Below are 26,749 nucleotides of genomic sequence, written 5' to 3' on the forward strand. Positions count from 1 at the left end.
AGTACAGACAAGGTGAAGGCTTTACTGCAGAAAAGCGACAGCGCTTCCCTCCAAGGGGATGAGAACGACTGGTGAGACAACAGCCAAAACAAGGAGGAGTCTGGGTTTCCAATTGATGACACTTCAAATCCAGCATCCCAGGCTCATTTCCCTTCCTGGGCGCCATGCTATTTATTTTCACACTGTGTTTCCAGTTTTACAGTGGTGTAACTGGGAAGAGACTCCTGAAAAATCCCAAGCTCCGAGTGCAGCAATCGATGAGCCAAACCTTTCCAGCTATTAGCCTTATTAATTCATTCCCAGGGCTGGAGAAGCAGTACTGTATATAATTGAACAGGTTACATTACTTTCTTTAGAATGGGCCAATTTAGAAGAGGTTGGTCTCAAAAACCTCTGGTAAATGCAGGAAGGAAGCAGATATTTTGCATGGGATTATTTCCATGGAGAAAGCATTACATCCACTGGGACTTTCCCAATTACAACACACTGTGGGGCCTCAGAATAGGGCAGTTTTAAAAGGCAGCGACTTGGATCATCATGACAGAAGGTCAGATTGCCTTCAAAACATCCGCTGGCTTCAGCATCAGGCTCCTGTGGTGCTCATGGCTATGGACTATGCAATGTTCAGACCCTGATGGTCCCCCCAAGAAGCCAGATGTTTGAAAGCATCGTGAAAAACCGCGTCCTGCCCTGTCCATCTGCAGTGAAGCCATAGCAGAGAGGGAGAAAGAAAGAGAGAAAGGAAGGTTGAATGAAAAAGAGAAAGAGGAGGAAAGCACCAGAATTACCTGATCATGTGATAGCTGTGAGATGCCAGAATGCAGCAGAGAGAGAAAGAGGAGGAACATGCACAACAGTCAGAGCAGTAAGAAAATAAACAAGGCAAAGAGGCAAAAAAAGATTGGTTAGAAGTCATCACAGTCGGTATTTCCCCTCCGGAGAGGCTGCCACGATCCTGTCACCAGGGCTGAAGCAGAACAGCAGGAGCAATCCCTACCCACGGCTACGGAAGAGAGACAAGCCATGCGTAGGAGAGAGGACGAGCACATCGAAGCGGTGGCTCTGTTCCCACCCGCCCCCTCATCCTTGCATGAAGGAAGCAGCTCTGTTTTGCCCCCAAAAGGACTTAGGGAAAAAAAAAACAAAACAAAACAAAACAGAAAACCAACCATGACACTGAAGGCCAAATGCCAAGCCTCATTTCCCAGAGCTGAATCACATCAGCAGGTGGTAGTTGGGCAATTCCGCTACGATTTGTTTTTGATATATCCTCAACACTGCTACCAATTCTTTCATGTGGTAGAGAAACTGGAATGGCAGGGAAATGGGTCTCTCCTGCACACGGCTCTTGGAAGAACAAGCCCTTTGCTGCAGAAAGTCCAACTTCTGGTGCTAGAGTTTCTCCTTCTTCCCTCTACTGACTTGGGGTTGAGTTATCCCAAGGGAGAGATCCAAAAGACATTTGGCCCTGCTACGATAGACCCCACATGGCCAGACGTCTCTGAGCATCTGCCTTTCTACATCGGGTCCAGAAGCTGGGCCTGGAGCTCAGTGCTCCAGGCTGATGGACCCTGGGGAAAGCTTGGTGGCAGTTTCCAGCTCTTCTCGCCTGTATCACACTCACACTGACAGCAGAAGAGAAATCCTGCAACAACGCCTTCCTTCCTTACCCTGCTTCCTCTTCCCCTACTCCAGCAAACCTCTTCCAAACCGGAAGAAATTCAGTCTGTGCAGAGAGGAAGAGTCCTGCTATTGCAAAGTCCATGTATCTGTGACTTCTCCTCTCATTCACATTCTCATTTCACTCTGCTCTGGGTCTTCTAGTTCCTATTCAGCAGGTTGAATCCGTTTAATTTCTTCAGCTGTGGTCTCCTGGGTCTGATTCAGGAAAAAAACCCCACAACTGACTTTGGGAGATGATGCAAAAGCCTGCAACTATCTCATCCACTTGACCTTCAAATTCTGCTCTTCAGAGAGGTCAGTCCCTGCCTCCAGACTCCTCGTGCATTTCTGTACCTGGCAGAGACATACCAGGTCTAAGGAGCAGGGACAGCTCTTATTAAACCAAGTGACGAATTTGAGGGAGTGGAGGAAGCTTCCAGACAAGACAGCCACGACACCCTTCAGGAGGAAAGGTTTAATCTGCCACAATTCAGATCACAAGACCTCACAGAAAAATATTAATCTCATCTTGGTCAGGGGTTTCATTAATTGTTGAGAAATCTAATTTGAGAGGAGAGTTTTGAATCTGCTGCTCGCTCAATTATCCCATGTTGGAATTGGGGACCCGCTGGGCACAAGTCTACCAGCATGGGACTGTGCAAGTTGTGAATTTAGACACAATTATTGTCCTGGCTGTGATGGGGATAGGGTTAATTTTCTTCCTAGTAGCTGGCATAGTGCTGTGTTTTGGATTTAGTAGGAGAAGAATGTTGATAACCCCCTGATGGGCTAGTTGTTGCTGAGTAGTGCCTAGACCAGTCAAGGACTTTTCAGCTTCCCCTGCTCTGCCAGGGGCACAAGAAGCTGGGAGGGGGCACAGCCAGGGCAGCTGACCCCAAATGACCCAAGGGCTATTCCAGACCATACGGCATCATGCTCGGGGGAGTTGGCCCCGGCGACTGGGATCGCTGCTCGGGACGGACTGGGCATCGGTCAGGGGGTGGTGAGCAATTGCATCGTGCATCACTTGTCTTGTATATTCTATATAGTCTACCATTATTATTATTATTATTATTATTATTATTCCTTTCCTCTGCTGCTTTATTAAACTGTCTTTATCTCAGCCCACAGGTTTTAACCTTTTTTTTTTTTTTCCCCTGATTCTCTCCCCCATCCCACTGAGGGAGTGGGGCAGCGAGCAAGCGGCTGGGGGGTGTTCAGCTGCCCCCCTGGGTTAAACCACGACAATTATAACCAGACCCAACACGTGGCCTGAAGTCAAATCCATAGAGGGTGCTGGCAGGAGCAATAGCACACTGTAACGTGGCAAAACCCCCCAGGTAATTACGCACCCAGGGGAAGGAAAGAGATGGCTGCAAGCAGACGATCTGGCACAACGCGACAGCAAAATCACCGGCTTATGAGGCTGAAGCAAATTAAACTGCTGCTCCTAACGCGAAGGCATTTTGGATATCAAGGAAGGAAGGAAAGCGTAGGTCCCTTGATGTCTCCAGGACAGTCGTTTGTGCATGCCAAAGCAGATGAGGTTACAGAGCCCGGGGAAGAAGGGCTGCAATTTCAAAATGACACATTTTCCCAGGAGAAGGTTACTGCTTCTCGCTGCAGGGAGCGCATCTCTCTCCGAGCTCACGGTTTTTTTCCCAGAGAGGGTTATTACACTGTCACCACTGACAGCTAAAATGCCTCCTAGGAGAAAAGGCGCATCACCAGGAGGACACCGTGGTTTCCTCTGGTATAATCAAGAGGAGGGTAGCTTGGCCAACTCTGCCGTTAAGAAGTTGATTTACCTCCTCCTGATTTATCAGTGTCTTAACTTGCTCTGCTCCTAGGTTTTAGGCACCTCACTTGTTTTCAGGGACTCTGGCTAACAGAGAGGCTTCTGCCATGTCCCTCATCAAATCTTTGTTCTTCCTCTTCGTTGGAAAGTGAAGAGACTTTCTCTGTGCATCAAACTAAGCAACTGATTTGATTTGCTAAATCATAGTATTTCTATTCCTTCATCCAAACTGGAAGAAATCGATTTTAGGAAAATAAAGCATGTTCTTTTTGAAGACTATAATGATGGAATCTCAAAACATCTCTTCTTCCTTTAAAGCACTTTACTCTCTTCCTCAACATCCATTTCCCTAAAGCATTTGCAGTTTCTCTCCCACACGCATTTATGAGCCGAGCAAGGCATCTATTGCTGCTATTTTGAGATCTCTCATTCTTCTTAAAAAGCAGCTACTCCATCCAATTCAACGTCACATCTCAGGAGTGGAATTATTGTTTGCAGACTTTGTAGGGATTTTTTTCATAAAGAGTTTCCCTGCTATTGCAATCCAAGTGCCTCAGGAGCACGGTGCTCCTCTCTCCCATCTCCACCCCAAGCTCCGGACAAAACCACACGCCACAAATACACGAGAGTCAAGCTGTAACAAGGCTACTTACTTCTGGAATATAAAAACTCCTACAATTATGATAAATGAAATGAGATCAGACGTGATCCAGATTAGGTGGTACTCGTCTGGAGGCTGGAAGACAAAAAACAGAAGCAGACCTTAGTCCTTCTGGTTTGTACAGTCACAGGGAGACCACACATCGCTGAAGTTACCACCAGGGCAGAAGGAAAAGCACAGAGCTGCAGGGGTCGCGTACAAATCACAATGTTTATGGCATTTCTAATGCTGGCCTGTCATCCAAAGTGACGTTATCGGGAAACGCTGTGAATGGGAATAATTTTAAACTCTCCCTCCTTTCGTGCGCTGACATTTTCTCAGAGCTTTGTGGGCTGAGGGTTTCCCATCTCAGTTGTACCTCGAGGTGAGGGTGAGATGCTGTTTGGAAATCCAAGGCTGTAGGAAAACAAAGAAATATATACACATTGCACGAGACGTGCGGGGTCCATTCTGAGTGCTGATGTTACCTGTTCTGCACAGTCCCCACGCTATAAGCATTACTTCTCAGTTTCTGTCCTTTAAGGCACTGGCTTCATTTGCCAGTCGAGGCGGCTGCGGTCATCGCACCAGCTAAAGCCATCATCTGAACCTGTTATCCAAAATTCTGTTTGGGACAACAAACCCAGCACGGAAGCATGCTATTTCACGCTGATTTTTGTGCTACTCAGGAAAGAGCAGCACAAGTAAAGACAAGAAGGTGAAGTGATAATAATCAACTCCTATGATGCTCAGAGGGTGCCTACCCAGGTCAGCCACCAGTGATGCTAATGAATATCTCCTATCCCAAACCTGGACTAGTCCCAACCAGGAAAAGGTTGCTGATTCCATACCAGACCGATCCATCACAGCCACCACCACCATTAATGCCACATGCTCTAGGTGACCCTGCTTTAGCAGGAGGGCTGGACTAGATGATGTCCTGAGGTGGCTTCCAACCCTTGCCATTCTGTGATTCTGTAATGCACACAGGTAATATTCATTAGAGAAATAGCATATGTAATGCATAAAGATGAGTTCATGCAACAGTAGCATGACATGGATAAATCCAGTTGGGAGCCATCAAATCTGCTACCTCTGTCTCCCAGCAGAGGATGACTTGTTTTTCTGCTCAGTAAATCTTTGTGTGTCTCGATTTACCCTGTGAAAGCATACCACAGAATTAAGCAACACTTTAATTAGCCAGTCCTTCTGATGGAGATTTAATCCTTGTATTTTCCAGCTTAATTACAGAAGGGTGACATTTAATGTTACGTTTGCTGCATCTCTTCAGACCAACAGATGCAAAATTGATGTTTCCCCTTCTCTTGGCAGGACAGTGCCATCATAACTATCTTGAACAAAACCCCAAGAGTCTTCTAAGTTAGAACAAAATCTACACACCTAAATGTTTCATTTATGCAACTGTTGATGTTGCACAACTGAAGAACCCAAATAGCAGGTTTTCCCAGGGGGCAAAAGTTGCATTTCCTATGATATACCCCAAGCAATAGGTAGACATAAACACAGCTTCCTGGGAAAACTCCAGCACCCGATTATAGGTATTACATTGTCCTGGTTTCAGCTGGGATAGAGTTAATTTTTCTTCATAGTAGCTGGCATAGTTCTGTGTTTTGGATTTAGTACTACAAGAATGTTGATAACACACTGATGTTTTTAGTTGTTGCCAAGTAGCGCTCAAGGACTCAAGGACTTTTTGAGCTTCTCCTGGTCGGCCAGGGGCATAACAAGCTGGGAGTACAGCACAGCTAGCACAGCTAACCCAAACTGACCAAAGAGCTATTCCAGACCATAGAACGTCATGCTCGGGGGGATTAATTGATCGGTCACAGGCAGAGTGATCGCAGCTCGGGCAGAGTGATTGCGGCTCAGGGGGAGTGATTGCTGCTCGGGATGGGCTGGGCATCGGTCAGCGGGTGGTGAGCAATTGCATTGTGCATCACTTGTTTTAGATATTCTGTATATTCTCTTACCATTATTACTACTACTATTGTTATTCTTCTCTCTTATTAAACTGTCTCTATCTCAACCCACGGGTCTTACTTTTTTTTTTCTGATTCTCTCCCCCATCCCACTGAGGGAGGCGGGAGTGAGCGAGCGGCTGCGTGGTGCTGAGTTGCCAGCTGAGTTAAACCACGACATACATATATATATTTTTAAAGTCTTGCAGAAAGCTCAAAGCTAGAATTTTTTGGTACCAAAGGTTTTATAAGTGACAAAAAAATGGAATTTCAAGGTGATCAAAAGGGGAAAACTGGAATTTTTCAAAGACATGCACCCCATGCACATCGTTATTTGGAGTGCCCAGCGAGCAGATGCCTCCTCAGCCCTGCAGAGGAGGGAGCACAGGTCAGCAAACATCTACTGTGGAGACAACTTGTCCTCTTCCATCCACACCCAGACCTGCTTGGGAGTTTGCTATATTTCATCTCCAGTTCCCTGTCTTTTTTTTAAATAGGGCTGTTTCAGTGGGATTATTCTGGGGCTTTTTAAATAAACTTTACCCAAAATAAGTCTGACTCCTGAAATCCTCACGTTTGCAGCCCATCCAAGCCTTTCATCAGTTCAGTGTAGCTGGGCAGAGAGCAACTCAAACCCTGGCTCTGAAGGAGACTCCCAAAGTTACAGAGAAGGGTCTCATGCTGGGCACTTTAATGACATCAAGTTAGGGGCTGAACCCCAGCTCAAGCTTTTTAAAGCTCTTCTCTGCCATGTCTGATGGCCTCTGTTCTTACCAGCAGCTCTCCATCAAGAGTAGAGAGGAGAGAGACTGTCACTTTTTCTTCTTTGTTTTTCCTTTTATTTAACCAAAACACACCAAGTGAAATGTATTTTTGCAATTGCAGATGGCTCCTGCTCTGCTCAGCTGGCAATAAAGCCCAAGGAAGCCCCCAAGGGCACTGGGCAGCCAAAGCCTGGCAGAAACAACCATTTCTTCCAACCTAGGGTTCTATGATTCTCCACATGGTGGAGGAGCCTCAGATGGCAAAGCTGGTTACATTACATCACCCAGGCACTTTAATATGCAAGAAATCAAGGGATTTTTATGCTACTGGTGATGTAAGAGTGTGCACTCATAGCAGAGCTGGAAACCCAGCAATGGAAAAGCCCTTGGAGGAGGGGTCCAAGTATCAGCTGCTTTTTGTTGCTGGCAGAGGAGCTTTTGGAGTAAAATGCTGCCAGCGATGTGCACACAACTCCTGCCAGCTGTAGTGGAGGACAGATGTTTGTAGCAGCACAATTCAGACGATGGTAATCTCTTCTGCCAACAGGCTGGGCCTTTATAAAACCATTTTTATAAAGGGGAAGCCTGACATATGAGGATGGGCTGAGAGAGCTGGGTTTGTTCAGCCTGGAGCAAAGGAGGCTCAGAGAGGATCTCATCACCACATACCAGTACCTAAGGGGTGGCTACAAAGAAGTTGGACACTCCCTTTTCACAAGGAGTCCCGTGGAAAAGATGAGGGTCAATGGCTACAAGTTGATCCTGAGAAGATTCCGATTGGACACGAGAGGGAAATTATTCCCCATGGGAAGAGTCCCCCATTGGAATAATCTCCCCAGGGGAGGGGTTGACTCCACCACATTGGACACTTTCAGGACTCAGCAGAACAGGGTGCTGGGCCATCTTGTCTGGGCTGGTCTCTTGCCTAGAAAGGTTGGAGCAGATGATCCTTGAGGTCCCTTCCAATCAGGTATTCTATGATTCATTTTCAACTCTCCAGCTTCAGTGCACACCAGTGTGAATTTGTGCCGTCAAACACAACAGTAGGTTAAGCTAAGATTAAGAACATCATGCATAGATGTTCATCCACCTGGGCAGTAGTCTTGTGGTCCTACCTCCAGCTAAAGATGCAGGTAACTCATTAACGTGAAATTCTCCTTGTGCTTGTCTTATTCTCCCCTTTCCCAAGCAGCTCTGCCAAAGCGGCAGGTAAAACAGCTGCCTCCTGCCCTACCCCTGACAAGATCTGTCGTCATAAACTAGCCCCTCCATCGCACGCACTTACACCTCTGCAGCTGAGCTCTTATTTTGGGAATACTTTGATGGAACTATTTAATCATTTTCCCTCCCATGTGAATATTTCTGTTTGGTTCAGAGACACAAAGTGCTACCAGAGTTTTCAAAGAGTTTACTGGCTAACATGATGGGTAAGGGGGCTACCTTTTGGTCACTGGTTGTTCCTTGTCCAGCAATGGCATAACTGGAGGCAACTCTTGTCCTTATTTGATATTAAGAATAGACAAAAAGTTAGTTTGGAAGCCTGCCTGAAACACAGAAGCCAGGTTCACTGTCTCGCCTGTGTGCCTGCTTCTCCTGCAACTTTAAGAGCTGCTCAGCAGGTCTGGAATGGTGTTTTTCTGTTGAAGGAAAACAGAAAAATCCCATGGATTAAATGGGGCATGCAAAACAGTCTCCAAGGCTCCCAATCCCTGTATGGGGAGAAACAAGGCCTTCTGAAGGAAGGGATTGTGAAAGAGGAGCATTGATCCGTTACCATCCTAGGACTCAGGCACACAGAGTGAAAACCCTCAAGCCCAACAGAATGTTGAACCCAACCAAACCTTCCTGGAGAAACCCACTAGACATATGGCTGCAGTGGTCAACAGCCACCTCTACACCCCTCCACTGCATCCCCTCCTTTCAGGGGTTCACAGCTGCCCAGGCATCGTGCTTACCATTAGCCAGATGGGAAAAGGCACCTTGCGAAGGACATGGGAGCTGTCGGAGGTGACCGACTGGACGCCAGCACACCACAGGATGGAGTATAGCCAGGGTTCGTTCACAGTGTAGAGATTCACGCTCAGGTTCGCCATGGTGTAGTCCCTGCCAGGAGACAGACAGGGTGAGATGCGAGTGCCCCAGCAAACATCAGACCCTCATCTCCAAGAGGAGAGCTCTTGCCATCAGCCACCACTGTAATCACAGCTAGATCTGAACTGCATAAAGTAGGGTTTTTTAACAGAGCACGGTCACTTCATAAGCAACCCAAGGGCACTACAATCAAATGGTTTAAACTTGAAAGCTTTCGTCGCCTCTTGGATGGTATCTCACCCAGACCACAGCCTATCTCAGATACTTCCCCACAAATGATGGGCACGTCATGTTTTTCTAACAACCGCCTCATCATGCTGATGTAAACTTAACATCTGGCTCAGATGCCTGTAACAATCCATAGGCAATTTACTTAATTAAAAACTGACAGGCTGCATTTCCAACATCAATTCCTACAACTCCATGCCCTTGCTTTGGGGACAGTCACAGAGCTTCCAGTCATTTTCCAAGAAGCTAAAACTGCAAGCTGGGGTACAGGAGCTGTCAGCAGCAAACCAAGCACTGGTAATAGACTCCTTTTACCCATACAATTTGCATAAATTGCTCTGTTTCCTTATCTACAAAGCAGAAGCATCACTAATCTCCCTTGCATGGGCAGCACAGAGATTAATCCTTGCAACTCAATATCAAAGCCCTTTGAAGTGGAAGGACACTGTACAAGATGTGGACATCTCAAAGCTCACAACATGATCAGGTTGCTCCAAAGGCTACGTGATTCTCAAGGGCAGAGGTGGTCGCAGCAATGTTACATCCAGATGCTGATTTTTGGGGGGGACTGAGGAAACTGAGTTATAGCAGGGCTTGCTGAGCCTGCTCTGGCAAGATTTGACTGGGCACCACAAAGCCTTCAGGGTTCAAAAAAGACTCAGGTGGCAGGTCTGATTTTGGAGACAGCGGAGGTGGGATTGATGAGAAATTGGGGCTGATGAGCTGGGATAGATGAGAGAGTTGGCATGTGGTCTTCTCCATGAGATAGAGCAAATAGGGAGGGGAAAAACAGGCAGGAATTATCCTGAAGGTAAATCACAGACTTGGTTTTAAGGGCGAGCAACTAGACCGATTGCTAGCAGCCACAGAAAGACACCACTGGATTATACTAAAATAGGACCGTGCTCTCAAACAGCTGCGGGCTCAGCTCTTCTCTACTTCCAGCCCAAACACACAGTAAGACAGCTCCTTTGAAGATATTTTTCTTCTGCAAACTCTGTTTCATTTTGAAGTATTTCTTTGGGGAAAAAAATTAAACTCCAAAAAATAGAAAAGCTCTACTAGAGACAATCTGCCCTCTCCAAGAAGAGGGCAAAGCTGGGAGCTAACGCGCTGCATGGTTCAAATATGGGCTTAAGCAGAAGGAGAGGAACCTCACGCTGACAACCTCATTAAAGAGGAGACCTGGCCAGTCTAAATAGCTGACAAAGGACAATAATGAATCGGGTGAATTCTCTGCAAAGAGAGATTTCTGAAAGCATATCCAGACTTTCGACTAATCAAAATTCTGTGGTAGCAACTCTGGAGCCAGCCTAACAGAAGCAAAGGGCAGCTGCTAATGAGGATGAAACAGCATTTGGAAACCCTCGGTGTGAAAAGCTATCACTTTTTTCCAGAGCCAACAGCACAATAAGAATCAGCAATTCATATATTTGTATTTCAGAAAGGATCATCGTATACCGAATTAGCATGTAGAGTTATTTGAGTCAGCGGTGCACTGCTGGGATCAGCCTGGATTCTGGGTGATGGGTAGGGACAAGCTTGCACAGCCAAGCTTTCAAGAGCAAGTCCATCTGAAAAGGTAACTCTGTGCGGATAAGACAGCCTGGGATGATCAGAAAAGATGCTCCGAAGCCAGGGATGCCCACAGGGCGTGAGGTTAGCGAGGATGCCCACGAGCTGCGGGCACCTGCCATGGAGCACATGGGCTATCGCGCAGCGTCCAAACAGAAGGTTGTACCTGACATCCTCGTTCGTGACCTTGGTGTAACGCAGGTTGAGCTTCACAATGCCCTTCTCCCTCATGCGCTCTGCGTCCAGCTTGAGGCCAGAAGTCTGCTGGAAACCTGGCGCAATCTGTTTGACCAGCTGCCTCTCCATGTCCGGCAGCCACATCACCTGCAGAGGAAGCGAGACAGAGGACAGCTATGGCAGTGACTGTTCACAAAGCTGGTGACACAAGGCAGCCAGTTTACACCAAGCCAGAAGCAAAATCACATGAGAGACTGCCTCGTTTGTTATACAAATTGTCTAGAAGACACTGGCAGCCTCCCACGTCTCTATTCAAATGCATTTCAGAATTGTCTGCAAGCCCAGAGGGCTGTAACACACAAAATCTGGTGAACGGTGTTGAGATATAAAAGGATCGGGCCAAGGGCTCATGAGAAGAACCATGGTGTATCCTTGAAAACCTGTCCTCCCTGCCCAGTTCAGGGCACAGAGAGAACTAAGGACAGTGCAGACAAGGATGCACAGCAGAAGCCTCCCATGATCCCATGGCTAAAACTAGTTTTGATCACCCTCGTTTATCAGGACTACATCTAGTCCAACCCAGAGCAGGGCTTTCCCAATTCATACCACGCTTTAAAAGCATGTCAAATTAATTACTGTTAACATGCTCAGCTGCCAGAGGCAAAGTGGAAGCAGGAAGCAAGCAGGGCAGTTTTATGGCTTGTGCCATGCAGAGGCTGGGCCCAACCCAGCAGTACCACTGGGCATTGCATTATAGAATAACAGAATGGCAAGGGTTGGAAGGGACTTCAGGAGCTCACCCAGTCCCACCCCCCTGCTCAAGCAGGCTCACCCACAGCAGGGGGCACAGGACAGCATCCAGGCGGGGGTTGAAGATCTCCAGAGAAGGAGACTCCACAGCCCCCCTGGGCAGCCTGGGCCAGGGCTCGGGCACCCTCACAGTCAACAAGTTCTTCCTCCCGTTCACCTGGAACCTCTTCTGCTTCAGGTTGTGCCCATAGCCCCTTGTCCTGGTGCTGGGCACCACTGGGAAGAGTCTGGCTCCGACGTCGTGACCCCGACCCTTGAGATATTTGTACGTGTTGATGAGATCCCCTCTCAGCCTTGTCTTCTCCAGGCTGAACAAGCCCAGCTCCCTCAGCCTTTCCTCCTAGGGGAGATGCTCCAGTCCCCCCATCATCCTTGTTGCCCTCCTCTGGACTCTTCTTGGTGCCAAGGGCACCCTGCTGGCTCATGGTCAGCTTGTCATCCACCAGGACCCCCAGGTCCCTCTCAGCAGAGCTGCTTTCCAGCAGGTCAGCCCCCAGCCTGTACTGGTGCCTGGGGTTCGACCTCCCCAGGTGTAGCACTCGACACTTGCCCTTGTTGAACTTCATCAGGTTCCTCTCTGCCCAGCTCTCTAGCATTGCTTTAATCCATGCTTAATAACTCAGTGACACCCATCTACCAAAGCATCAGAGCAGCACAGATGCAGCCATACGTATTTTCAATAGGGAACCATAAAAACCCAGCTGAGAAATACCACTTTACAGCCCCATACCTACATTTTGTCTATTTTTCTCCTGCTCTCCATTTCCATTATCCAAAGAGAAGATAGCATGGACCTCCTTTGGATCTAGCCAAGCTGGCAGAGGCTTTTGGAGAATGCTTCCCCAGCCGCCCCTTGGAAATTGGGTGGCAGTGTCAGTCATTAGAAAGGCAGATAGAAGTTAAAAATAGCTCTGTCCCCTCCTGGTCCCATCAGTGCTGAACTTGTCTGGGCATGCAGGTGCACCAAACTGGTACAGATGAGATAGCTGAGCTGCACGTGGCACAGTCATTCCACTTGCCAGCCTCACCACACTATTTTCAACCGGTCCATATTCAAGGGAGGGCACAGGAGAAGTGAAAGGACCAGATTCCCTTCCCCCAGGCAGGTGAAGAAGAGAAGTTTTCCAAGGGACACCCAGAGTGCCCGGGTCTGGGTGCCCTTCTGACATGTGGGAAGTGGTGCTCTCCTTCCAGAAGAGATCACTGCATCAGAGGCAGCTCCTGATGGGCTGGGTGAATCTCTATACCTTGTGGTCAGGGAGGACACAGCTAACGAGGCTGGCTGGGCTCTGCTTGCAACCGCTCAGAGCTGGAAATTAAAACATTGGCATAACCCAGCAAGGGCAATTCTGGGGCAGAAATGAAAGTCTGGAAGAGATCTCTGCAGATCCTTTTGCTGAAAACCTCTCAGTTCCAGGCCACCCATTTATTGTCCAAGCAGAAGCTGACTCTCAGCTGAAACAGTTGTTCAGCCCAGGGAGAAGCATTATTGTATTGGGTTTGTGTAGCAAGGTTTTGGTACTGGGGGTCTGCAGGGGTGGCTTCTGTGAAAAGCTGCTAGAAGTTTTCCCTGTGTCTGCTGCTGGCCAAGGCCAAGCCAGTGAACCTGCCGCTGGCCAAGGCCCGGCCCATCAGCAATGGTGGTAGCACCTCTGGGATAACACAGTTAAGAAGGGGGAACAAAAACCTGCACAACAGCAATTGCAGCCAGTGAGAGGAGTGAGAATGTGTGAGAGGAACAACCCTGCAGACACCCAGGTCAGTGAAGAAGGGCAAGGAGGTGCTCCAGGTGAAGATCACGGTGAGGCAGGTTGTCCCCCTGCAGCCCATGGAGGTCCATGGTCCTCAAGCTGAGTCTGTTTTGCCTGTGACAGTAATTGCCAAAGGATCTCTCCCTGTCCTTATGTCAATCCATGAGCCTTTTGTTATATTTTCTCTCTCCTGTCCTGCTGAGGAGGGGGAGTGACAGAGCGTCTTTGGTGGGACCCTGGCTCAACCCACCACAATTATTTAAAACCAAGGAGTCGGAGGGAGAGGAAGGGCTCCCTGCCACTAGCAGCTGGCCTCCAGGTCTCAGCCTCTTCTGTCGTGCCCATGAATCACTTGGTGGGAATCACAGAATCCCAGGTTGGAAGGGACCTCAAGGATCATCTGCTCCAACCATTCCAGGCAAGAACACAGTCCAGACAAGATGGGCCAGCACCCTGTGCAGCTGAGGCTTGACAGTGTCCAATGTGGCGGAGTCAACCCCTCCCCTGGGGAGATTATTCCAATGGGTGACTCTTCTCACTGTGAAAAATTTCCCTCTCATGTCCAATGGGAATCTCCCCAAGAGCAACTTGTACACATTACTCCTCGTCTTTTCCATGTGACTCCTTGTGAAAAGGGAGTGTCCAACTTCTTTGTAGCCACCCCTTAGGTACCAGTACATGGTGATGAGATCCCCTCTGAGCCTCCTTTGCTCCAGGCTGAATAAACCCAGCTCTCTCAGCCCATCCCCATATGGCTGAGAGAGGCTTCCCAGGCCTTGGATCATCTTGGTGGCCCTGCTCTGGACCCCCTCCAGCCTCTCCACAGCTTTTTTGTATGGCAGGGACCAGAACTGTACCCAGGATTCCAGATGTGGAAGAGACCTCACGAGATCTCTACTCCAGCATAAACCAGAGCCAGGACTGGTTTCAGACCAGGTTGCTCGGGGCTTTGTCTAGTTGGTCTTGAAAGGCTCCAAGGATGGAGATCCTTCAGCCTTTCCGGGGCTGTCTTAACACTTGCCTGCCCTCACAGGGAAAACTTGTTTCCTTATACCCAGTGGGAACCTCTCCTGCTTCAATTTATGACCACTGTCTCCCATCCTCCTGATATGCAGCTCAGTGAAGAGCTTCGGTCCAACTTCTCAACAACCTCCTTACCTGTACTGGGGAGACCTAACAGCAGCTCTCAACAGTCTTTCCTCTTCCAGGATGAAGAGACTCAGTTCCCTCAGCCCCTCCTCATATGTTCAAGTCCCCCGACCAGTTTGGTGGCTTCTGCAGGACTTGCCCCAGTTTATCAACAACTGTGTTGTACTGCCGAGCCCCACATGATTGCTGAGTAAGGGGAATAATCACTGTCCTCCACCTATTAGCTATGACTACAGTCCAGGATGCTATCAAGCCTCTGGGACCACCAGCCTGGAGGCACAATCCTCCCCAGCATGACTTTCTTGGCGTGTAGTGGCATTTCCAATCAAGTGTTCCAATGGATCACGTGAGACACTCAAGGATTTGGGGAACACGTAAGGAGGGCAATTTTGGAAATATCACCAGCCCCACAGAACTCACAGACTGTTGCCGAATTCCCGATGCCAGGATGGTTTCCAGGGTGATGTTGATGTAAGTGCTGTAATAAGGATGAGCTGGTGGCAGGTCCTGGAAGTTCAGGATGAGCGATGTGTTGTCCTTGATCACCTCTAGCATATCTGCCAGCTTGCAGACTGACTGGTTGGCAGCTTCCAAGTAGTCAGACCTTGAGAGAGATCCAGCCGTCCAGAAAGGGTCATTCTGAAAGCAAAGCACATCCCAGCATTAGTGCCACAAAGCCCAGACTCCTCCAATACAGGTGAGGATCCTTTTCTATCCCACCTTGCCAACAGCTGACAGCCACGCTCGATGACCACCTTGCAGCTTGCTGAAGCTCCGTGCCTCAGTTTCCTTACCCAAAGGGAGGTCACTACAAGCAAGGTGTGCTGGGCAGATTGCCCCATTTTCAGGGGGACAGCTGAGATATAAGGCAGTAATGTACTTTTCCAACATAGTAAGCTAAAAATGTACTTTCTCACACTATGTACATGATCACCGAGGATTCTTCAGAATGCAAGAATACAAAGGACCAGCTATTACAGAACTAAGAGTGATCAGACAGGAGCTATGGGCTATTGGAATAGATGAGCTCCTGGCTTAAGGACGTTCAGGAATGACTCTGCTTCAAAGTACATCCCAAAAAGCAGCCTTCCAGCTGCTGTCTTGGCCCTTCTCATCTGGCAAGCAGCGGTTTTCCCTGCATTCCCAGTCCCACAACCACATCTGAAGGCCAACCAAGCTTCTGTGCAGCAGCACATGCAGCTGTAATACACAGACATCCTCATCACACCTCCAGACCAGCTCAGATGAGGATGGCCGTGAAGCTACAGTGGTTTCAGGCTTCCACTAAGCAAGCACCCAGAGTGCTCCAAGCAGGCACGTGAAAGCGGTATTTGAGCTTGCAACACTGCAGCGACGCCTCAGCAAGCCACGTTTGAGCTTGCATGAGTGTGCCAGAGTGCTGCAGGCCTCCTCCCAGACCACAGCTAATGCTCTTCAAGAAGGTTACGGCCACTGGCCAGAGAGCAGCTTGGCCAAAAGAAATCCCACCCGCAACCTGGATGCATGCTGAAGGATGGGTCAAGACCATCCCACAGCAATTCTTCCTCCCCTGGACTTCGAAGGGTGAATTTCTTGCTTTTTCTTTGTAAAGATAGTTGTCTCCAAATGTAAATTACAGAGGAAGGAACAGCATATAACACGCTGTCTTTTCTGTTCTCTTTAGAAACACATTCCACCTCCCAGGGGTCTTGAAGTTCTCTGTGGTGTTAACTAGGCATTAAGGCCTTTCTTCCAGGTGGTGGAAGAGGTACAGAAAGACAACATGCCTTTTAGGCCAAGTCTAAGTTTAGCAGAGGGCAGAACTAAATGTGGTTCATGGACTCTTGGTCCAGCTGTGCTTCAGACCACTCCACTAAGGAGATGGATCTACACCTCTCCATCTCAAAGAGGCTTTATGCATGAGCTTTCATCCCATGGCCATGGCTCCAGGACACCCGCTCCATGGTCGTACACACCTGTAAGAACCACTCTCCAGCATTGAGCTTTTCCAGGTCAGTCCAGTTGAACATGGAGGAGTGCTCGTAGGCCCGCTCTGGAAACAATTCCTCCACGTTTGTTGTTCTCCTGAGTGTCTTGTCATGCATCAGAAACGGCACTCCATCATAGCTGCAAGACAGTTGGAGGCCCCATTACAGGTGGAGGTGCACAACCATGTACACAGCACTAGAGAAATGCCTGTTCCCACTCCAGCCTCTCTCATGGCTTCACAACAACATCATTGTGAAGATCTCAACCAGCTTAACACCGCCCCATCATCCCCAAGTCCAGTTGAAATGAGATGCACCCAGAGGAAAAAGTCTCTTAGATACCTGCTAGACATTTGCAGTAACCCAAATGCTGACATAACCCTATCCGTCCCTCCTCACCACTCCACTACCCCCTCAAAAATTCCTAGCTGGGTGGTTTGGACAAGAACACCCACCCTGAATGCTCACGCTAACAAAAGCTTTCATCAACGTCTGTAGCTCCCAATAACGTCAGAGGTTTTCCATACCCTGTACGCACAAACTGTTCTCAAATCCTTAATAGCAAATGATGAGTAAGATTTTCAAAGGCTCTCAGACTCTATGAGTACTTAATGTTCACAGGCTTTCAGCAAGGTGCAAAGGCTCCAAGCTATCAAAATTGCTCTGAAATTGCCTTTTCCTATTGAAAACTGGTTTCAGGAAACAGCTACGCTCACATGAGTTGTTAAGTTCATGCATCTGAAAGAAAACCCGCCTCTCAGCTGAAACTAAATAGCCAAATGCGTGCCCTGTGGTTTTTAAGCCACCTAGATATTACAGAGCAATGGCTCTGGGAAACCTAAAAAGCTCTTTAAACCTTCTACCAACCCAATTTTCAGTGACTGGATCAGTGGGAACACCACACAGGGCAGTGATGGTTTCTATCAAGGGCAGGGAGCCAGTTGCCCACACTCAGAAATCAAGATAAAACCCATACAGCCAGCCTGATTATAACAACATTTTCCAGATCAAGGAGCCCATCTTCATAATAGGAGATTCACATAAAGTCTGGAAAGGAAGTGAGGTTAAAATACAAACCCCATTTGAATTAGGAGACAACCCAGGGCACTCACCCCCAGAGCGAGAGGGAAAATGAAAAACATTTTTAGATGATGGAGCAAACGCTGCCTCGGCTTTACCATTGCCTGCAGAAGTCCCTTATCACAAAGGTCACTGGCATCTTTATTTGCTATTTCTAGCGTGCACTGTGCCAACTACTTCCCCCCCAACCCAAAGCAACATGCTGACACAGCAATACCATGCCCAGCAGCACGCATTGCTGCAATCAGAAGGGGTTTTAATAAATACAGTTAAAAAAAAACCCAAAACAAAACCACAAAAATATGATAAGCAACTGCAGAATTAAGAGTGCAGAGTGTTTAAGGGAGATAGGAGCTCAAGTCTTAACATCTCATAGCAGAGCATCGTCAGATATTGCTAAGCCTCAAGCACAGCACAGAAATCCTATGGGGCACTTAACATTTGCTCTCTCCTGTCTAATCCTTCCCCTTACGGAGTCACTCAGCACTACCCAAGGCTAACCACAATGTTTTAGCAGGCACAGGCTTGAAAAAATAATTCAGAGACAGAAAGCAGAGCTTTAGAAGAAGAGATGTGGGAGGAGGTAGAAAATGAGAGAGGAACACGCAGTGCTACTACACTACTGCTCCTTGAAGAAAAGTTGGCTTTTATAACCAGGGCCACCCAGTTTGGGGTGTGTAATGGGTAAGGAGCGGCATGCAATAGGTCTGAGCATATGTCCCAGAAGCTGAGTGGTCCCATGGCTGGTACATGCCTAGAAGAACATGGAAGCATCCCAGGAGGGATGTCCTGGGGACATCTTGGGTGGAGTGGACCCATCCAGCCACAGGCACGAACAGCATCTTTCAAAGGGATAAGGACAGTGATGGGTACTGTGCTGCAAACCCTTCCCAAAGCTGCTGCCAGCTGTATTGATAGCTCAGTTCTTGGTCTGAAGGTCACTGGAGTCCTCTTTTTACAAAGAGACTTGGCTCTCCTAGAGAGGGCCTCAGATAACTGGGCCAATCAAGGGCATTGTTTAAAGTTGTGGGATGCTTGGAGTGCTCCTCTGGGATGGCTGATGAGTGGCAACAGAGAAAGTTCTTGGAGCTTTTCCAGCTCTCCTCCTCCTCCCAAAAGACTACCTTTCTCCTTGGTCAGTGCTAAGGGAAACAACTGATTCAGCCACCACATGAGTCAGGTGCTCGTTTGAGAGTTTGGACAGTCACGTTGTTGTCCCTGCACAATAGTTAATGAACTCACTTTTGAAAGAAGAATTGTACCACAAACGTCTCAGTTCATACTTCATCTTCCACGATGACCTTCCACTCCCTAGGGGGAAGAAATTCCTTTCGGTTTTATTTAGCATACCGGCTTACCTCAGTACGACATCAGCTTGGACTCCATACATCTTCTGCTCCACTGCCTTCTGGAAGGACATCAGAGTGTTTTCTGGTGCCAACTATGGGGGGGGGGGGGGGGAGAAAAAGAGCAATGAGAGATTAGTAGTAAGTAGAACAGTTTACGAAGCATTGTCAGCGAGGATGCTGGGAGGAAGGCTTAGAGATATTAGGGAGGCAAAATAATCCTGGTTTGCAGATTACATACTGGCCAGTTACCCTGGAATACCAGCATCCCCCAAGCAGAATCGCTTCTTACCAAAGTCTGAAGATGACCAACACATTTGGCTCCACTGATGGTTTTTCACACACAGGACAGAGTTCACTGCAGAGTTATCATACCCGGCTAGCTCGAGGTTTGGTGCAAAATTAGTGTATGAGAGATTTGCTCACCAGCATGGTCCCCCAAACAGTGGCTTGCTGGAGATCCCCAGAAAGTGATAACGTGATGCTAATTCTCTATCCACAGGTTATACCTAAAGCTATCTAAACCACCTTAACAGTTCCTCTGCTCTGAGGCCAGGCTGGGAGAGTTGGGGGTGTTCAGCCTGGAGAAGAGGAGGCTGCGGGCAGAGCTGAGTGCGGCCGGTCAGGGCTTCAAGGGGGCCCAGAGGAAAGGGGGGGACAAGCTTTTTAGTAGGGCCAGCTGGGACAGGACAAGGGGGGATGGCTTTAAACTAAGACAGGGTAGGTTTAGACTAGATATAAGGAAGAAATTCTTTACACTGGAACAGGTTGCCTAGAGAGGTGGTGGAGGCGCCATCCCTGGGAACATTCCAGGCCAGGTTGGACGGGGCTGTGAGCAACCTGATGTGGTTCAAGGTGTCCCTGCTCCCTGCAGGGGGGTTGGGCTGGGTGGCCTCTAGGGGTCCCTTCCAACCCAACCCATTCTATGATTCTTCATTATCCTACTTTTCTATACAGTGATTACAACGCCATTATAGAAAGAGGAAAGTCCATAAATCACTGTATTACCCATACCGTGGAGAACAACTAGACCGTAGGTTCCATAGCACACATTTTATTTCCACATCTACTCATTCAATAAAGCAATCTGTTACTCAGCCTAAAAATCAGATGATTTCTCTATTAATGAATGTTCTAGTTAGTTTTAACAACGATTAAAAAAATAAGCTTAAGCCTAGAAAATTTATCCCTATGGCTATAACAGACTCAAATTTTATTTCAAATTCCTTCCTGTTGAATGGAGCAGATTGCAACAGAATTCAGGTTTGTTTAAAAACAACACAGTGTGAAGACAAATACTTTGGTTTTCTATGAAACCGGTACGGTATAGCTAGCCCTAAAATGTCCATTAACCAACAACAGACAGACCAGAAAAAAAAATAAATAGACAACTATGGAGAGAAAAACTGGCAGGTTTTCTGCACTGAAACATGAGTACATCCAAATAAAGCTATTTTTAAAAATCCTTTTCTTTTTTCCAATTTTGCTTTCAGGTTTAGAGCACCTGCAACGTCCTGTTTTTCCACTCATCTCTGCCACCACCAGGATCAGTAAGTTTCCATCAAGACACAACGAGCATTCACAACCTATGATTTTCAAGAATTACTCAGGGTTTGGAAAGAAGAATAATTAAGAATAAAGGCCTAAATGCACCATGCAAGCAACATGCACAATAAATAAAAAAAAGAAGGCTCGAGAGTTTAAGGTGTCTCAGAATTCATTTGTTTTCGTATTAGCTGATGACCTTACATGCAGCTTTGGGGTAAAATAATCAGACCAAATGTCAGCAACAACCTTCACATAGCTCCCGTATCTCTCTACTGAATTCCTCTGGCTCAAGCCACGCATCAATACTAGTTCATTTTTCTTTTTGTTCAACAAAGGCAACAGAGAGGCACATTATCTTCCTAAAAAAGCTCCCAATCAAAGCCTGACTTGTCTAGAAGACAGAGACAACACCCCCATCACACCCTCTTGCACAGCCCAGTGTTGGGTCACCCAAGGTCGAGCTGAAAGAGCTTTTTGCAATATATTCACGATGCCCAGAGCTGTCAGCAGGGAGCAGCAGCCACATAAAGATCTAGAGATCCATCCAGGCAGACCTGCTCCCTTGCCTTGGGTTACTTTCAGCATCTCAGGTTCCCCCCACCCCTCCTCCACCCCGTAGGTCAGGTTTCCTCAGGATAACACTGCAAGGTGATCCTCTCTCTGCCGGGTAATACTCAATATTTGCTTTCAGAGACTGCAGCAATTACAAGGAAATAAAGTGTGTAGCGTTCAGACTAGAGACAGCTCAACTAGAGAAACCAAAGGGCAATGCAAGACCACCAGCTGGAGCCAAGAAGGACTGCTGGGTAGATGCAATGCAAGCCCCCACTCAAGATGTGACACCACACTGAGCAGCAACTGAACACACGCCCCCATAAGCAGTCTTGCCAGGGATGTGGACATACAAGGAATAGAAAAGCAAAGTGTGTTGAGCTGTAAATCATCTCTCAGGCTAAGGGAGACTGGAAAGGGCAGGTTGGACTGCCTCCACTAAGCAATCAACGTAAAGCCCTTCGACATGGGTAGGACGCCACAGGTAGGATGACACTGCTGTTGCCCACCTACACAGTGAAGAGCTCATATCGCATGAATCAGGGCTAACAAAGGCAAAGAAACGTGGCTACAACAGTATTCCGCCTCTGTAAATGTGGACTAGCATGACCAAGGTCTTCTCATGCCTTACCTGTACACCAAACTCTGGCACAGCAGAATCGTAACCAACCCAGAGAGGGCACAGGCTCTGCTGTTTGATAACAAGGTTAAAAACACTTCTTGCCTCTTCCCAGTGTATTTTGGTTTCTGCAGCGCCAGGGTCAAATGTTGCTTGGACACCAGCCCTCCTGAGATGCAGTTGGCTTGAGATTTGGAGGAAGCTTTAACCTAAAGGACAGGGGAGCCCCAGCCTCCACTGCTGGAGCCACTCGAAGGAAACATGGAGCCAAACAGATCTGAGGTGGCAAGTCAATACGCAAGAGCCTCCACCAGCTGGACTGGGGAAAGGTAAATTTAGACAGAGCTGATACTGCACACAGAGGTGATTCGTGAAAGCCAAACAGGAAAACAGCCTTTGGGGGATGGGATTTCTGTTTGCCAGACTGGACAATCTTGGCCATATAAACACAGTAGTGATGTTCACACATCTTAGGGGCAGCATTAAAATATGAGTTGCAGTGAGCTAAAACCTGGGATTTTATTTGAGTTTTAAAATTCAGCACACTGTGACTGTCCCATCCTCAGCACTTAGACAGATGTCACTGAGCTTAACCCCATGGAGAGACGACCTCAGCCCCAGGAGTGGAATATCCCACTCCTGCCTCATCTCTAGCCCCTACAGAGCCTGCAGACCCTGCTTCACCCTTCAAGAAGGGCAAAACTTAATAGGATCCCACCAGGGCTGCATGTGGCTGCTCAGGTATGAGGCACATCCATTCCTTTCCCAGGAACTTGATCCCAAACACAAGTTAAATAAACTTCAAACAAAACTCTGGCCAGATGTGTGTTGAAAAATGCAGCTGTGCAGAGGAAGCAGAATTTTAAAACTGTTCTGAGGACAGAACGTCACTTAAGGTCTGACCATCCAAATACACACTTAGGAGCTGTAACATCATCTTCATCACAACACCACTAGAAGTGAAGACCATCCTCTTGAAGAGCATCGCAGATGGATGAACCTCTCTGGCTGCTCTGAATCAGCAAAGAGCATGGACGTCAGTGGAGGTGCCCTCCGTAACACTGCCCCACGATGGCATGTGTTGGGTAGTCTCTATAACACCACAATGCTATTACTTGACAGCCCAATTCCTTGTATGTCAAGAAGCTTTCGAAAAGTAGATTATAAACCTTCCAGGCAAAGACGTCATCTTCTTGCAAGCACATGGTGGGTAAGCTCCTAACCTGGCCGGAGCCAGTCACCCTGATATAATTAATTGCATCTCCAAATGAGTCCATCATTGATGCAGAAAGCTGTCCTCCTTGGTTTCTAAACCTCTCAGTCAATCCTAACCTTAAGGGGACTGAACAAGCCACTCACACCAATGACATAACCCAGTAAAGGTCAACCAGAAAGCCAGGAAAGCAAATTGAACCCTGTCCCCTAAAATCAAATGCTGCCTATTCCTGGAGGTTCCCCTGGAACCACTTTGGAGGCAGGATCTCTCCAGGAGAGAGAGATACTAGTTCATACCCCTTACAACATAAGGTTTTTGTGAAAAGAGAGAATCTGAGTAAGAGATATTTCCATCATCCCAGCCTGCCTGTCTCCTTCAAGAAAGAGGGAGCTGAAGCCCCATATTCAGCATGTTTAGGGCAGAGATGCATCCAAGCACAGCAGTTGTTGGTACAGAAATTACTTGCTGAGATTAGTGCTGATGTTTTTTAAGAGAGGTTTTACAGCAAAACTGCAAGAACTAAATAAATGCATAAACAGTTTGCTTGTATTTCTGTCTCCCTCCAGTTTCTTTGCTGGGTTTTCCTCCTTGATACAATACATTTAGGCACGTTATGTCTAACCCCCAAATCCAGGTTTGCAGTGACCCAGTGCAACTGGACACAAACAATTTCTTAAGAAACCAGTGCTGAAGTGAATGAAGCCCTGGGGCACAAAGCAGTGATTTCACTCTAAAACCTCTGTCCTACATAATAAACCATGCCAACATCCACTGAAAGCCACCAAAGGGCCCCATGCAGGGTTTCTAACAGCTTTTCCTTCTCTTCAAACTTGGCTTGATAGGCTCATCCCTTGCAAAAATCAGGCTGCTATTCATTTCTTCCTACTACAGAGACACAGCAAGTAATTTCTAGAAAATTACCCATGAATGAACTCATTTCGACTATTTTTGGGCTTAAAAGCCCATTGTAAATGCTTTCAAAATGGAGTCAAGAGCTTTGGACCTTCCTTACGTAAGGACGAAGATTATGAAAGCATGCTAGTTAGAGCAGCGTCGCCTTGCTACAGTTGAACATCACTACACTGCATTTTCCCCCTAATTAGCCACCTTGCCAGGCCTTCAAAAAACAAACAAAAAAATCACTGCATCATTTGCATGTTGGGGAGGTTAATGAAGAAGCTTGCACAGAAGAACTAAATTTGTTCCAAACTAGCTGCAGCCCCTGCACACCTCTAGCATCGTGCCGCTGGGCTGTGCTGAAGGATTTGATCTTTGCTTCATGGACAAGATTTAAGGTTATTTTCTCATCCTTTTGGAAACATGAGCATCATTTTGAAGGTTTTGGGGTTTTTAATCTTCCCTCCCTTACCTCTCCTTTACAGTATTTGATAACAGACAATAGGATGAGGGGGAATGGTTTGAAGTTGCGCCATGGCAATGCTGCCCAGGGAGGTGGTCGAGTCCTCACCCCTGGAGGTATTTAAAAGAAGGAGAGATGAGGTGCTGAGGGACAGGGTTTAGTGGTGGGATGGCAGGGTTAGGTTAAAGGCTGGAGTTGATGATCTTAAAGGTCTTTTCCAACCAAAGTGATTCTATGATTCTATCAATCTCCTCATGAGCCAGTAATTGGACTAAAAACACAAGGCATGATAAGGGCAATACGTGAAAAATGGTATTTTCCTTCCTGTAAAAAGATGCCCTTTGGAATTTCCCTGTATGGGACTGGTGGGGGATCTGCCAGTACGTTGATTTCAGCATTAGTGTCCCGTCATGCCAGGTCACTATGAGGCAATAACCATACTGTTTAAAAAAATAAGATAAAATGTACCTTTAATCCCTAGGAATTCTAGGTATCTTAGAGAGCATCCACGTCCAGCATTTCTGGAAACAGCTCAGCTAGACTGAAAGGAAGTGAAAAAGCACAAAAACAACCGTACCCTGGGCTGCATCAGAAGCATGGCCAGCAGGGCAAGAGAGTGGATTCTGCCCCTCTGCTCTGTTCTGGGGAGACCTACCCTGGAGCCCTGCGTCCAGCTCTGGAGCCCTCAGCACCAGGAGGACATGGACCTGTTGGAGCGGGGCCAGAGGAGGGCTACTAAAATGATCCGAGGGCTGGAGCCCCTCTGCAGGCCGCATCCCTGGGAACATTCCGGGCCAGGTTGGCCGGGGCTGTGAGCAACCTGATGTGGTTAAAGGTGTCCCTGCTCCTGCAGGGGGGTTGGACTGGGTGGGCTCTAGGGGTCCCTTCCAACCCAAGCCATTCTATGATTCTATGAAAACAGAAAGAGAAAAAAGAAAGTATTGCCTTGGACAACAGCATAAACTCATAAGGGATTTAATAATGAGGTACAGGAGATGAGACCTCATTATTGTTCTACTGCACACAAAACAAGCTGAAGCGTGATTTAATGAAAGACTACCTAACCTTCCGTAGATTTATTTCAGTGAACACAAACCTTTCTCTCCAGGTCTGACAGAAGACGCTAATTGTGATTGTTTGTTACTAACCGTGGGACCAGCAGACAGGTTAACTGGCCATATTTTCAATCGGTGGGTGTGCATAAGACCTACAGCAACCCAAATGTGTCTTTGATTACAGCAGCACAAGCAGTACAGACCAAAGCACTTCAGAGCCTTTAAAAAACCAAAGCCATCCCAAATAGGTGGTGGCAAAGTTTTGGTACCCAAAATAAGATTAAATAAAGGCCCTGAAAACCAACAACAACACAAAAACCACAAAGCAACGAAAAGATGTCACCACTTCTTCTCCATTAACTGAAAACTCTCCAATAAGCCACAACCCCAACCAGAAGTCTTCATTAGTGTTTCTATCAACAGTTGGCACCACAAGATGACAAGACGGAATCTCTGTGAGAATGTCAACGTGTATTGGAGGCTTCACCTCCACAAAAAATAACCTAAAACAACAACCTCCACATGTGCAAGGCCATATTTGCTGGAATTTTCCTGGAAACAGCATGATATGCTCCCTGTCGAGGCAAAGCATTCCCATGCAGTAACCCAACAGGCAAATCCTAAGCGTAATTAACCATTGGCTGCTCACCAAAGAACTTTGTCCCAGCAATGGGTATTTTTCCACTCTGGAGTTGTGCAAAGCCAATAGTCAGCACTGTCAAAAAATGTTCCTCCCGGCATGGTGCCTGCACTCAGCAAGGAGATGGACACCGTCTGCCATGCAGGAAGAAGCTTGACGGCATGAGCGCCGCATGCTTCATGGCACGCAGACAGCTGTTTTGGCACATCTTTCTCAGCGCTGTTATGACACGCCAAAAACCAGCTGTACGGGTGGTTTGCCAAAAGTGTTTCTTTCGATGCTATTTGTAGCCTCCAGCTCTGAAATCAAGAGCTCTTCTTGCCTCTGACATGCTTGGATGGTCTCCACAGGATGGTCTCCGCCTGATTGTTTTTAGACCAACCAGTACCTTTTTCGACATGCTTGGATGGTCTCCACAGGTTTAGCCTGATTGTTTTTAGACCAACCAGTACCTTTTTGGTCCCAGTAATGGGAGGTGAGCTTCCAGGCTTCATGAAGGTTTCCAAGGAGCTCTTGCTCAGATAAGTCCTTGCTATTAATCCTTTGGGTGATTTACCTACAATTTGAGATCAAAGATCATCACGATGAGCCTAATTATTTTTATAAGAAATATATATTTAGGACTAGCCACCTAAAAGCAAGAAGGATTCAAACATTATGGACAGCACCTTCTTCAGATCCCAAAAGCAAAGACAAACTGCCTCAATCTGAAGCACCATCCAAGGAAAGACATGTGGAACAA

The 26,749-nt window shown here is 47.4% G+C and overlaps 1 protein-coding gene across 1 annotated transcript in view; it reads right to left on the reverse strand.

The window, feature by feature from the left end:
• The window catches only part of LOC104122451 (glycerophosphodiester phosphodiesterase domain-containing protein 5), a 56,752-nt gene that overhangs the window by 7,221 nt on the left and 22,782 nt on the right, over nt 1-26,749 (reverse strand). Inside the window, exons 7-12 of the mRNA XM_035890186.1 lie at nt 19,030-19,112; nt 16,580-16,730; nt 15,045-15,263; nt 10,904-11,061; nt 8,799-8,946; nt 4,114-4,196 (exon numbers count right to left, since the gene is read on the reverse strand). Coding sequence (XP_035746079.1) covers nt 4,114-4,196; nt 8,799-8,946; nt 10,904-11,061; nt 15,045-15,263; nt 16,580-16,730; nt 19,030-19,112 — 842 coding nt within the window. The remainder of the gene's footprint in view (nt 1-4,113; nt 4,197-8,798; nt 8,947-10,903; nt 11,062-15,044; nt 15,264-16,579; nt 16,731-19,029; nt 19,113-26,749) is intronic.

The sequence above is a fragment of the Egretta garzetta genome, unplaced genomic scaffold (genome assembly GCF_000687185.1).
Source record: "Egretta garzetta isolate BGI_Z169 unplaced genomic scaffold, ASM68718v1 scaffold232, whole genome shotgun sequence".
Taxonomy (NCBI): domain Eukaryota; kingdom Metazoa; phylum Chordata; class Aves; order Pelecaniformes; family Ardeidae; genus Egretta; species Egretta garzetta.